This window comes from Natator depressus, chromosome 6, assembly GCF_965152275.1.
Source record: "Natator depressus isolate rNatDep1 chromosome 6, rNatDep2.hap1, whole genome shotgun sequence".
In the NCBI taxonomy this organism is placed as follows: domain Eukaryota; kingdom Metazoa; phylum Chordata; order Testudines; family Cheloniidae; genus Natator; species Natator depressus.
The window spans coordinates 77,629,866-77,643,010 of NC_134239.1; the positions used below are offsets into that span (position 1 = coordinate 77,629,866).

General features: G+C 42.8%; 1 protein-coding gene across 2 annotated transcripts in view; it reads left to right on the top strand.

Moving 5' to 3' along the window:
• DPH6 (diphthamine biosynthesis 6) overlaps positions 1-13,145 on the top strand; it is a 366,355-nt gene that overhangs the window by 178,029 nt on the left and 175,181 nt on the right. For both annotated transcript variants that reach the window (XM_074955773.1, XM_074955772.1), the window contains one exon: positions 822-996. In XM_074955773.1, coding sequence (XP_074811874.1) covers positions 822-996 — 175 coding nt within the window. The remainder of the gene's footprint in view (positions 1-821; positions 997-13,145) is intronic.

A 13,145-nucleotide genomic window follows, 5' to 3' on the forward strand; every position in this document is an offset into this window, starting at 1 on the left:
GCTACTGCATGTCTTTTGCTCCCTCATTTGCATAACTAGCCATACAATCCCCTATCACTTCATGTGGAGCTTATAAAAGAACAGGAAAAAAGGTTACAAGTTAGGAGGATGCAGGAAAATCGCTTTTTGTGATTATTTATGTAGCACAAGCAGACTTATACTGGATTTTGGTCAAAAGAAGAATTATGCACACATTTGCATGGCTGCATAATTGCATTATGCACAGAGACCTGGCTATGGGAATTCTCGCTAGTAACATGCTAGGAGCACGGACCCAAGGGTATAGATCTACAATAAATTTGCAAAATTGTCTTGAAAATTTAGCAGCCCAAGCAGAAAATCTACTCACCCATCCTTATCATGATGTTAATGGCGGGGTGGTGGGCAGAAAGAGGAAATATTTTCTTGCCTGTGGTGAAAAAAGTTATTTTTCCTGAGTAGAATTTTACAAGACTGTATTATAAGATACTTCCAGAGAACAAGCATTTACAAGTCATTTTCTGTTGAATTTCTGCTGAGAGTTAAATATCTCCTCTTTATGTGTGTACTACAAACTTAATTCTTCTTCAATAGCTATAGGCTCTGAGATGCTGCTCTCTTACTAGCTCTTTTTAGTGGCTTGTTTTCAATAGGCTAAATCATGATAGATAGATGGATGGATGAACAGGTTGGACCAACACCTGTCACGGGTGGTTTAGGTTTACTTGGTCCTGCCTCAGTGCAGGAGGCTGGACTTGATGATCTCTCAAGGTCCCTTCCAGCCTTATATTTCTCTGAGTCTATAAGATAATCATATAATCTTTCATGATTTATGTTTTCAGAGTATGTGTAGAAGCCCCATTGCTTGATGGAGTATTCTTTTGTATGGATTGCCTTGCACATAAGTGTGACGTTACGATCGGTGATGTAGACTGTTATCAAAAACAGATCATGCATGTACAGAGCATTTCTCACTGGGCACCTGCTAACATAGGACCTTATAGTCAGTCCATCAAGGTAAGCAATCTTTGTTACTGTATATGAACTATTTATCAGTTAACAAAGTTATCAGCTCTTTTCTTTTAATCTGCATAGAAGAAAAAAAACCCAAAGTTTTCACCTTTGTAATATGTTTTTTAAAAAAACTACAGAAAAATGAAAAATATGAGTATATACATTTAAAATTTTAAAACCTCTGTGTATTACACCTTTTCAGTCTTTTGCTGCAGTTTATCAAACATTTCACTCTGTGATCATCAGGCAGAGCTAAGGACAATTATTTCTTTCAGAGCATCACTCTGCACAAAAACAGTATATTGAGGTTATACACTATAATTATAACAGTAAGTAATTATAGTGCATGTGTATTACCATATGCTTTCTGAAATTTAGCTATTCATTGAAAACATTTCAGGGCCTTTTTAAATTTCTTTATGTTCAAAGACAACAAGTTCACACTTTTTCAACGCTTAAACACTTGTAAGTGAATTTCCTTTTGAAGCTCTAGATATTAGTATTGCGGTACATAAAAGCAAATCAAGACTGATGAAGTATTTTTAAAACTTACATTTAATACAAAGTGGGTGGAACATGATATGTTGCTTAACAAATATGAAAGAGTAACCAAGCATCCCCCTTCCCAACTCCTAATGCCTTCCTGAGTGTTAGGGAAAAGTCTTGTCTTTAACTTTGCAAAAGAGAATTTGTATGAACTCTTCTCTCCACCCTCCTGTCTGTACAACAGAAAGAAGATCTAGCCCAAAATATGTTATTACTAGTAGGAGGATCTGTGACTTACACAATATTTTATTTCATATATTGTAATTCTTCTGAGTAGTCTTCTGATTTGACTACATAGTTCACCGACCCCTCTCTTACCTCAAAGGAGATAGATGAACTCTGGCTGCTGGGCCGCACTATCCTATGAGGGAAAGAGGACTTAGAGGGATTCTGGCCCTCAGGCCACACCGCTTTAGGAGTGCACTATAGAGATTCCGGCCGCTAGGCCACGCTATCCCACCGGAGGAAGAGAGTTTCGGGAGACTCTGGCCATTGGGCCATGCTGCTTTAGGAGCGCACTATAGGGACTCTGGCCGCTAGGCCGTGCTATCCCACCAAGGGAAGAAGATTTAGAAGGACTCTGGCCATGGGGCCATAGAGCCCTGACTACCAGGGAGGTTGTAGAACTGGCGTAGAAGCCGGGAGGCAGGGTTAACCCCCCTTGGAATCAAAGGGGTTCACAAAGTACAAAACCCGCCACAAGTCCCAGAAGAATCCATTCTTTCTCTGGTCCTTTTCAAAATCGACATGAGGCTGAACAGATAACACAACATGGACTCAGTGCCAGCAATATGGAGATAACATACAGCTATGCTTATCCTTTACTTCATCTGACCATACCACTATCACGAAGATGGCAGCATGCTTGAGTGAGATCAGTTCATGGATGAAGAACAGCTGGTTGGAGCTAAGTGCAAGCAAAGCAGAGGTGATGCTGGTGGGCAAGGGTAAGCACCTGGCAGAATTTGCAGTCATGGTGAAGTCTCCTTTGGTTGATGGTACATCCCCACAGTTGGTCAGTTCAGTCTGTAGCCTAGATCCCTCAGTAATGCTAAGCTCTCACATAGTAGCATCCACAAGCAATACTTTCTGCCATTTCTGGTTGGCTAGGAGACTCCAGCTCATCCTAGTAGAGGTTATATATGTCTTCAATACCTCCCATCTGAACTACAGCAGTGCAGTGTAAGTGGGCACAAAGACATCAGCCCTTAGACAGCACCAACTAATACTGAACACTCCTTAGCAATACTGACTGCCACAAGCATATCAAACCTATTCCCCGCCCTCTACACTGGTTTCCTGTAGAATATCAAGTGAGGTTCAGAGGCTTGGTCCTCATCTTCAAGGCACTCAATGACCAGGGCCAGACCTATCCAAAGAATTGCCTTAAGCTCTGTGATGAAGATCATGGTTGACTGTTCCAGTCCTCTGGCACAACTGAACTTTCTACTACCAGGGTAAAGCTCTTCTGTGCAGGAGACAGAACTTTCTCAGGTTGTGGTCCCAAGCTCTGGAACAAACTAAGCCAGGAACCAAGGACAGCCACAAACCTCACCACCTTCCACTTTTGAGTGCAAATCACTTTTTTTTTAACCTTGCCTTCTCTAACATAAACACATAACAGCATGTACATTTAAACACACACACACACATATCTTCCAAAACAAAACACTCCACTGTCAACATATTCTCCTCCTAAGAAGAGGATGAGAGAAAGCACAAACCTCATGTGTCAGATATTAGTCACACAGTATTGTTGTACTTGTGTCGGTTCTAGAATATTAGAGAAGGTGAATGAGGTAATATCTTAAATTGGACCAACTTCTGTTGGTGAGAGACAAGCTTTCAACCTGAACAGAGGTGGTCTTCTGGTCTGGGAAAGGTACTAAGAGTGTCACAGCTAAATACAAGATTGAACTGGATTTATGGCTTATTATAACAATCTGTAGCCCACTAACCCTCATTTTTGTTCTATGACTACTGGGGTGTTAATGGTCTTGGTTAATGGTTAATACCTTGCATGGTCTCTTAGGATATGTGCTAATTACTTATGCTGAACTATGTGATCTTGTATTTAGCTGTGACACTGATTACACCACACATTAAGGGGCGGAGGGGGCCTGTTGTCTGGCTTGCTGGATGAAGGTAGGTACCTCTTTAAGGAGAGGGAGACAGAGGGAGTGTAATTTTGTGAGAGAAAATGTCAACGTGGGCACACTGTGACCCATCCCACTAGGTGACCGGAACAGAAGGGAGGTTATATAAGTACATGCTGAGTAGGAGACGCCCTCTTTTACCTGAACCAGGCAGAGCAGCACTCACCCTCCCACACATGGAAGTGGCAAAATACCAGGTTTGGTCAGGAACTGCTGTGGGCACTGCACTAGTCGTTCCTTTCTTGAGGGGTGGGCTGAGAAGGAATTTTTCCCTCACCACCAGATTGGCCTCGGCGAAGTGCAGGGGTTTTCACCTTCCTCACAGCAGGTTTGTGGGGCTGGAGGGATTCGTTGAGGGTAAACATGGAACAGGAGTTAGGCTGTGATGTTGCAATTCATTATGTTGATGTGGGGCAGATGTCCAGTGCAGGTACTCCATAACGAAGTGATACAGTCATCAGATAAATAGATTTGTAAAGGATTTAAAGGAGGTATTTCTTAAATGAGCAGAAACAGGGCAGGTTCGGGGCTACTTTGACTGGTACAGCAGGAAGCCAATTACCCCACCCTTTATGATCCATCTTAACCCTCATTCAAGGTGGGATGGTAAGCTCCCAGCAGCAGGTGTGCTGCGGATCATGATGGGAAAGGGGGAGGGCTGACAGTAGTCCACCAGATATGTATTGAAATGATACTATAAAAGTTTATCTGCTGGGTACTCCCAAACAGTTAATAACCAAGTTGCAACCTAATTAAACCACATCCAGTGTCTTCTGTCCTTCTAGCATAGCTGGACAATCTAAGAACCTTTCCCAGAGCTGAAGAGGAGCTCTGTGTAGCTTGAAAGCTTGTCTGTTACAGAAATTGGTCCAATAAAAGATATTACCTCATGCACCTTGTCTCTCTAAGATGTTAGTCATGTCACTTACCTCACTACTGGAAGATGGATAGCTACCCTAAAATAATAAGGGCAGTATAAGAAACTGTATATAATAGAATAGAGCTAGTGGTATTGTTTAATCCAGCTTCCCTGAAGAGGATGGATTGAATCATAGAATATTAGGGTTGGAAGAGACCTCAGGAGGTCATCTAGGCCCATCTCCTGCTCAAAGTGGAAACAACACCCACTAAATCATCCCAGTCAGGGCTTTGTCAAGCTGGGCATTAAAAACCTCTAAGAATGGAGATTTCACCACCTCCCTAGGTAACCCATTCCAGTGCTTCACCACCCTCCTAGTGAAATAGATTTTCCTGATATCCAACCTAGACCTCCCCCGCTGCAACTTGAGACCATTGCTTCTTGTTCTGTCATCTGCCACCACTGAGAACAGCCTTGCTCCATCCTCTTTGGAACCCCCCTTCAGGTAGTTGAAGGCTACTATCAAATCCCCCCTCATTCTTGGGCACCAATGATACTGCCAAGAATGACCTTGAGCGGATCACTGCGGGCTACGTGGCTCTGGGAAGAAGGATAAAGGAGTTTGAGGCGCAAGTGGTGTTCTCGTCCATCCTCCCCGTGGAAGGAAAAGGCCGGGGCAGGGACCGTCGAATTGTGGAAGTCAACGAATGGCTACGCAGGTGGTGTCGGAGAGAAGGCTTTGGATTCTTTGACCATGGGATGGTGTTCCATGAAGGAGGAGTGCTGGGCAGAGACGGGCTCCATCTTACGAAGAGAGGGAAGAGCATCTTTGCGAGCAGGCTGGCTAACCTAGTGAGGAGGGCTTTAAACTAGGTTCACCGGGGGAAGGAGACCAAAGCCCTGAGGTAAGTGGGAAAGCGGGATACCGGGAGGAAGCACAGGCAGGAACGTCTGTGAGGGGAGGGCTCCTGCCTCATACTGAGAATGAGGGGCGATCAGCAGGTTATCTCAAGTGCTTATATATGAATACACAAAGCCTTGGAAACAAGCAGGGAGAACTGGAGGTCCTGGTGATGTCAAGGAATTATGACGTGTTTGGAATAACAGAGACTTGGTGGGATAACTCACATGACTGGAGTACTGAAATGGATGGTTATAAACTGTTCAGGAAGGACAGGCAGGGCAGAAAAGGTGGGGGAGTAGCACTGTATGTAAGGGAGCAGTATGACTGCTCAGAGCTCCGGTACGAAACTGCAGAAAAACCTGAGTGTCTCTGGATTAAGTTTAGAAGTGTGAGCAACAAGAGTGATGTAGTGGTGGGAGTCTGCTATAGACCACCAGACCAGGGGGATGAGGTGGATGAGGCTTTCTTCCGGCAACTCGCAGAAGCTACTAGATCGCACGCCCTGGTTCTCATGGGTGACTTTAATTTTCCTGATATCTGCTGGGAGAGCAATACAGCGGTGCATAGACAATCCAGGAAGTTTTTGGAAAGCACCAGGAAATTGTCCCCTACGCAAGTGCAAGATGAGCCAACTAGGGGGGGAGCTTTTCTTGACCTGCTGCTCACAAACAGGGAAGAATTAGTGGGGGAAGCAAAAGTAGACGGGAATCTGGGAGGCAGTGATCTTGAGTTGGTTGAGTTCAGGATCCTGACACAGGGAAGAAAGGTAAGCAGCAGGATACGGACCCTGGACTTCAGGAAAGCAGACTTCGACTCCCTCAGGGAACGGATGGGTAGGATCCCCTGGGGGACTAACATGAAGGGGAAAGGAGTCCAGGAGAGCTGGATGTATTTCAAGGAATCCCTGTTGAGGTTACAGGGACAAACCATCCCGATGAGTCAAAAGAATAGTAAATATGGCAGGCGACCAGCTTGGCTTAACGGTGAAATCCTAGCGGATCTTAAACATAAAAAAGAAGCTTACAAGAAGTGGAAGGTTGGACATATGACCAGGGAAGAGTATAAAAATATTGCTCAGGCATGTAGGAATGAAATCAGGAGGGCCAAATCGCACCTGGAGCTGCAGCTAGCAAGAGATGTCAAGAGTAACAAGAAGGGTTTCTTCAGGTATGTTGGCAACAAGAAGAAAGCCAAGGAAAGTGTGGGCCCCTTACTGAATGAGGGAGGCAACCTAGTGACAGAGGATGTGGAAAAAGCTAATGTGCTCAATGCTTTTTTTGCCTCTGTCTTCACGAACAAGGACAGCTCCCAGACTGCTGCGCTGGGCATCACAACATGGGGAGTAGATGGCCAGCCCTCTGTGGAGAAAGAGGTGGTTAGGGACTATTTAGAAAAGCTGGACATGCACAAGTCCATGGGGCCGGACGAGTTGCATCCGAGAGTGCTAAAGGAATTGGCGGATGTGATTGCAGAGCCATTGGCCATTATCTTTGAAAACTCGTGGCGAACGGGGGAAGTTCCAGATGACTGGAAAAAGGCTAATGTAGTGCGAATCTTTAAAAAAGGGAAGAAGGAGGATCCTGGGAACTACAGGCCAGTCAGCCTCACCTCAGTCCCTGGAAAAATCATGGAGCAGGTCCTCAAAGAATCAATCCTGAAGCACTTACATGAGAGGAAAGTGATCAGGAACAGTCAGCATGGATTCACCAAGGGTAGGTCATGCCTGACGAATCTAATCGCCTTCTATGATGAGATTACTGATTCTGTGGATGAAGGGAAAGCAGTGGATGTATTGTTTCTTGACTTTAGCAAAGCTTTTGACATGGTCTCCCACAGTATTCTTGCCAGCAAGTTAAAGAAGTATGGGCTGGATGAATGCACTATAAGGTGGGTAGAAAGTTGGCTAGATTGTCGGGCTCAACGGGTGGTGATCAATGGCTCCATGTCTAGTTGGCAGCCGGTGTCAAGTGGAGTGCCCCAGGGGTCGGTCTTGGGGCCGGTTTTGTTCAATATCTTCATAAATGATCTGGAGGATGGTGTGGATTGCACTCTCAATAAATTTGCGGATGATACTAATCTGGGAGGAGTGGTAGATACGCTGGAGGGCAGGGATAGGCTACAGAGGGACCTAGACAAATTGGAGGATTGGGCCAAAAGAAATCTGATGAGTTCAATAAGGATAAGTGCAGGGTCCTGCACTTAGGACGGAAGAACCCAATGCACAGCTACAGACTAGGGACCGAAAGGCTAGGCAGCAGTTCTGCGGAAAAGGACCTAGGGGTGACAGTGGACGAGAAGCTGGATATGAGTCAGCAGTGTGCCCTTGTTGCCAAGAAGGCCAATGGCATTTTGGGATGTATAAGTAGGGGCATAGCGAGCAGATCGAGGGACGTGATCGTTCCCCTCTATTCGACATTGGTGAGGCCTCATCTGGAGTACTGTGTCCAGTTTTGGGCCCCACACTACAAGAAGGATGTGGATAAATTGGAGAGAGTCCAGCGAAGGGCAACAAAAATGATTAGGGGTCTGGAACACATGACTTATGAGGAGAGGCTGCGGGAACTGGGATTGTTTAGTCTGCAGAAGAGAAGAATGAGGGGGGATTTGATAGCTGCTTTCAACTACCTGAGAGGTGGTTCTAGAGAGGATGGTTCTAGACCATTCTCAGTGGTAGAAGAGGACAGGACAAGGAGTAATGGTCTCAAGTTGCAGTGGGGGAGGTTTAGGTTGGATATTAGGAAAAACTTTTTCACCAGGAGGGTGGTGAAACACTGGAATGCGTTACCTAGGGAGGTGGTAGAATCTCCTTCCTTAGAAGTTTTTAAGGTCAGGCTTGACAAAGCCCTGGCTGGGATGATTTAATTGGGGATTGGTCCTGCTTTGAGCAGGGGGTTGGACTAGATGACCTCCTGAGGTCCCTTCCAACCCTGATATTCTATGATTCTATGATTCTCTTCTATAGACTAAATAACCCCAGTTCCCTCAGCCTCTCCTCGTAAGTCATGTGCCCCAGCCCCCTAATCATTTTCGTTGCCCTCTGCTGGACTCTCTCCAATTTGTCCACATCCCTTCTGTAGTGGGGGAACCAAAACTGGACGCAGTACTCCAGGTGTGGCCTCACCAGTGCCGAATAGAGGAGAATAATCATTTCCCTTGATCTGCTGGAAGTGCTCCTACTAATACAGTCCAATATGCCGTTTGCCTTCTTGGCAACAAGGGCACACTGCTGACTCATATCCAGCTTCTCGTCCACTGTACTCTCCAGGTCCTTTTCTGCAGAACTGCTACTGGCTAAGTCGGCCAGTCAGTCCCCAGCCTGTAGCGGTGCATGGGATTCTTCCTTCTTAAGTGCAGGACTCTGCACTTGTCCTTGTTGAACCTCATCGGATTTCTTTTGGCCCAATCCTCCAATTTGTCTAGGTCACTCTGGACGCTATTCCTACCCTCCATCATATCTACCTCTCCCGCCAGCCTAGTGTCATCTGAAAACTTTCTGAGGGTGCAATTAATCCCATCATCCAGATAATTAATAAAGATGTGGAACAAAACCGGCCCCAGGACCGACCTCTGGGGCACTCCGCTTGATACCAGCTGCCAACTAGACATTGAGCCGTTGATCAGTACCTGTTGAGCCCGACAATCTAGCTGGCTTTCTATCCACCTTATAGTCCATTTATCCAATCCATACTTTTTTAACTTGCTGGCAAGAATACTGTGGGAGACCGTTTCAAAAGCTTTGCTAAAGTCAAGATATCCACCACTTTCCCCATATCCACAGTGCCAGTTTTCTCATCATATAAAGCAATCAGGTGAAGATAAGGCTTGAAGGCAAGATTGAAGATAAGGTGCTGATACTGCTTCCCCTGAATTGCCACACTGGCCGGAAGAGAAGATGAAAGAGAGAGCACATGCTCTGCCCTTTCAAAGGGTTGTGGATACTCACTTGTAAAATTCAGTCAGAATTCTTTTAGGGCTGTTCTACTGGTGGTTGGCCTATTTATCTATCATGTCATATCCTTGAAAATTCTGTTGTTCAGGCTATTTATCTGTGATGTAAGATCTTCAAAAATGTTTTTTTCCAGGATTAATTTTCTCCTTCTCTTCACTGATTGATATCCTTGACTTCTTTGCTTTCTCTATTTTGCAGTAATCTAACTATAAAAAAACCCAACAAGATTTCCTCTCACTTATTTCAATCAGAAAATTATCTTCTTTTTTCTAGTGTAACTTTATTTTATTTTACTGAAAATGTGTATCTGTTTACTAAAAGAGCATATAAAATATATACCCTAAAATTTATTCTTGAAAACACCTTACTGAGACATACTTACCGACATACATACTTGTCCTTGAAAGTATGTCAATTTTAAACTCAAATATGGGTCCCATATAATTTTGAATGTACTTTTGAACTTTTACAAAGTGAAAAGCTTCTAGTTGACTGTGTTTGAAAATCTATTTGAAGCTAGATGTGTGAACATGTTGTTCAGTTCTTTGTAAAGTTGCTGGCAGAACAATTCTAGTAAAGCATTTCAAAATTGGTTTTTGGTATGGACTATTTTCCAGTATGTATGAAGTTTGGGGGTTTTGATTTTATAAGTATAGTAACAGGAATAGACTGGGAAAGATAAAAATCCTTTGTGCATTATCCTGGAATGTTGACATATTGATCAATCTTGCATGTTTGAAGAGCAGAAGTTTACGGATCTTGTAATTGTAAAGCGTTAATGCCTTTGCCTTTTACATTTTGAGACCTTGGTTCTAATTTGATTGTGTCACAAGTAGAAATAACTAGGTGGTCTTAATGGTTCCTAGTGAACTTCTTTTATATTACAAAACCACCAAGCATTTTTGCACAAAATTGTCATGCTTCTCTGAATAGACCCAAGACTGTAACAGCAAGGGTATGTGGCAGTCAAGATTGATGTGCATTGGCACAAATACTGTACTGGCAACTGAAATTTAGTGGAGGTAGTCCATGCAAATTACAGGTGTTCGCACTACAGGCTCAACAAATCACTCAGAAGAGCATCAGTTTAATTCTGTAGAAACCTTGCAGGATCCTGCCAACCTAAGCATGAGGAAAAAATGTAAAAATTAGAAATATACCATGAGAGCGTCGTCCTGACCCCAGGCTGACAGAAGCAAAACAACACTTACAGAATGTAGTTAGGATGTGAATTCCATTCAAAATATTTATAGCAAAATCAGAAGTCGTTCCCTTTCTTGAAATTACATGCTTTAAAATCAACCCCAAAGCCTCTGCTTATAGTATGTAGGATATAATCTGTGGTAGGATATAAAGTGGCTGACTTTCCCATTTGTAAGGACAAAATTGTTTGTGAAAACTTAACATATTTTTCTTGGCTCAAATCTTTTACTGATGCAGAAGCCTCTGTCCATCTGAGTGTTCATCTGTCAGTAACTTCAGTATAAAGTATACATCTATACTGTAGTAATGACTATGCTTCTGGCCTCAGTAAATATGGTACAAGTGTACTTAAATCCAGGATAATGTGAGATTACAAACTTTGCCTTGCTTCTCATAGGCAATAAACCAATTATTTGCCACTGTTTAGCCCTGTGTTACATCTATCAAGAAAGTCAGTTGTATATTGCATTCAGTTAGCAGTGGATTGTAGCCACTTTTAAAGAAGGATTAAAAAAGGGCTTTTTTCACCATCCTCTTACAAGTAGAGCATTCAACTCTGGGGAAAAAATAAACAACCCTAATAGCAGTAGTAGATTATCATCATCTATGTGGACAAGCACTAGAGAGGAATGACAGGTTTCAGAGTAATGAGACACACACTTTACCAATGGGTTTCACAGATAGTTGCTGACATCAGAGGGAACCATTGATACTGTTGGAAATGGTAAGTAAACTCAGCATGAGCCCCTGCTGCCTTGACCATCTTTAGAGGCCTCACTTCTCTCCTTTTCCTGTAGTCTCGTGCTTCACCAGTCTCATGCTAGGAGGGAGGGGAACTAAATTATAAAAATGAACATGAGTTCAAATACATATTTTTATTTATTTGACTTTCGCCATGATAAATGATAGTTCTAGGCAAAGGGTCGGATTCTCAGCTGGTATAAATTGGCTTAGTTCCATTGACTTCAGCAGAACTTTGGCAGATGTATACCAGCTGAGGATCTGGGCCAAAATCTTAATAGAAAAGGGGTACATGGTGCCGTAGGGCTATAGAGAAGTTATATTTAAATGTTGAACCAATATTTTTAAATTAAAAATAGCCTTTTAGCAATATTTACAGAATTCAAAACCACTTATTTTACCTGATGGTAATTATTTTGCTACTGTGTGTTAAATACAAGGAGACACATATCTCTTGAGAGAATTTTTTTTATTGGTGAATGCAATCTACAAGTTTGCTGAATATTTAAAAAAAATTCTTCCACAAATCTGAAATTTAAAGTAGCTTCACATTGCAAAATAAGACTCCCTGATTCATGTCTTCCATAGATGCATGCCATTGTATAGTATCTAAAATTACAGTATGATTACAGTATATCAGTCAGATTGCAACATATGTAGTGGTATTTACAGTGACTGATACTTCATAGTAGAGATGTTGGATAGTAGTGAACCACCCCATAGCTTTAATGGTAAAAAATATGTTCTGTATTAAAACCATAAGATAGATGTCTGATGCCATGTATCTGTTATCTGAGAGTTACACAGAATTGTCTTCCACAGAATTTTTCTGCAGTTGGTGTTATATTAGTTAAGTAACACAAGACTGTACTGTGGATCAATATTGAGGCAAAGGAAGGTATAAAATTAAAGACCTCCTTGTAGAAGTGAGGCAGTACAGGGAAAGCACTGCATCTATTGGAGGAATGATACAAGGCAAGCAACAGCTGGTTGGGAAAATTGGCAACAAATGTTGACCACAGTATTAGCAAATCATTCAAGTAAGATCAGAGTCCAAGTTAACATATTAACATGCACCAAACAGATGTCTGGACTAGATAACTAAGCTATGCCATAACACCTAGACCTACAGATTTGAATAAACAATAAAATGTACAAATCATGCATTTTTAAGGGAAGAAGGAAGCTGAAAGTGAGTCATCACGGACTGTGTATCTTCCTTTTAGTACTGTTATTAGTCATTAGGATACAAATGAGAAAATTACATAACTGTGGAAAAAGTAAAGCAAGAGTTCTTCTGAAGCATGAGTCATGTGACACACTGGATATGTCTACACTGCAGTTAAAAACCCACAGCTGGCCTGTACCAGCTAACTCGGGCTAAGAGGCTGTTTAATTGCCATGTAGGCATTTGAGTTTGGGCTGCAGCCTGAGCCTGGACATCTACATGTCAATTAAAAAGAACCTTAGCCCAAGTGAGGTGTCATGGGTCAGCCACAGGTTTTTAATTGCAGTGTAGACATTCCCTCGGTAGCCCAGTGAAAGATGGTTAGTGCTGACAACTGTTGAACAGACTAGTGTGATCAGAAATTTTGGGTGAATCTGTCATTCCACTGTAAGAATGACAAAAGAAATGTCAAGGTCTGCCTTAATTTTTCTTTTTGAAAGTCCTTTAAAAGCAGTGTGTGTGATGGGACTGCTATCTGTCATGAGTTTTATACTGCTCTCTATTTTTAACCCACAGCCTCCCCCCTTGTCATTTGGTAACAATCCCGAAGTTTTAAGAGCTTTGCT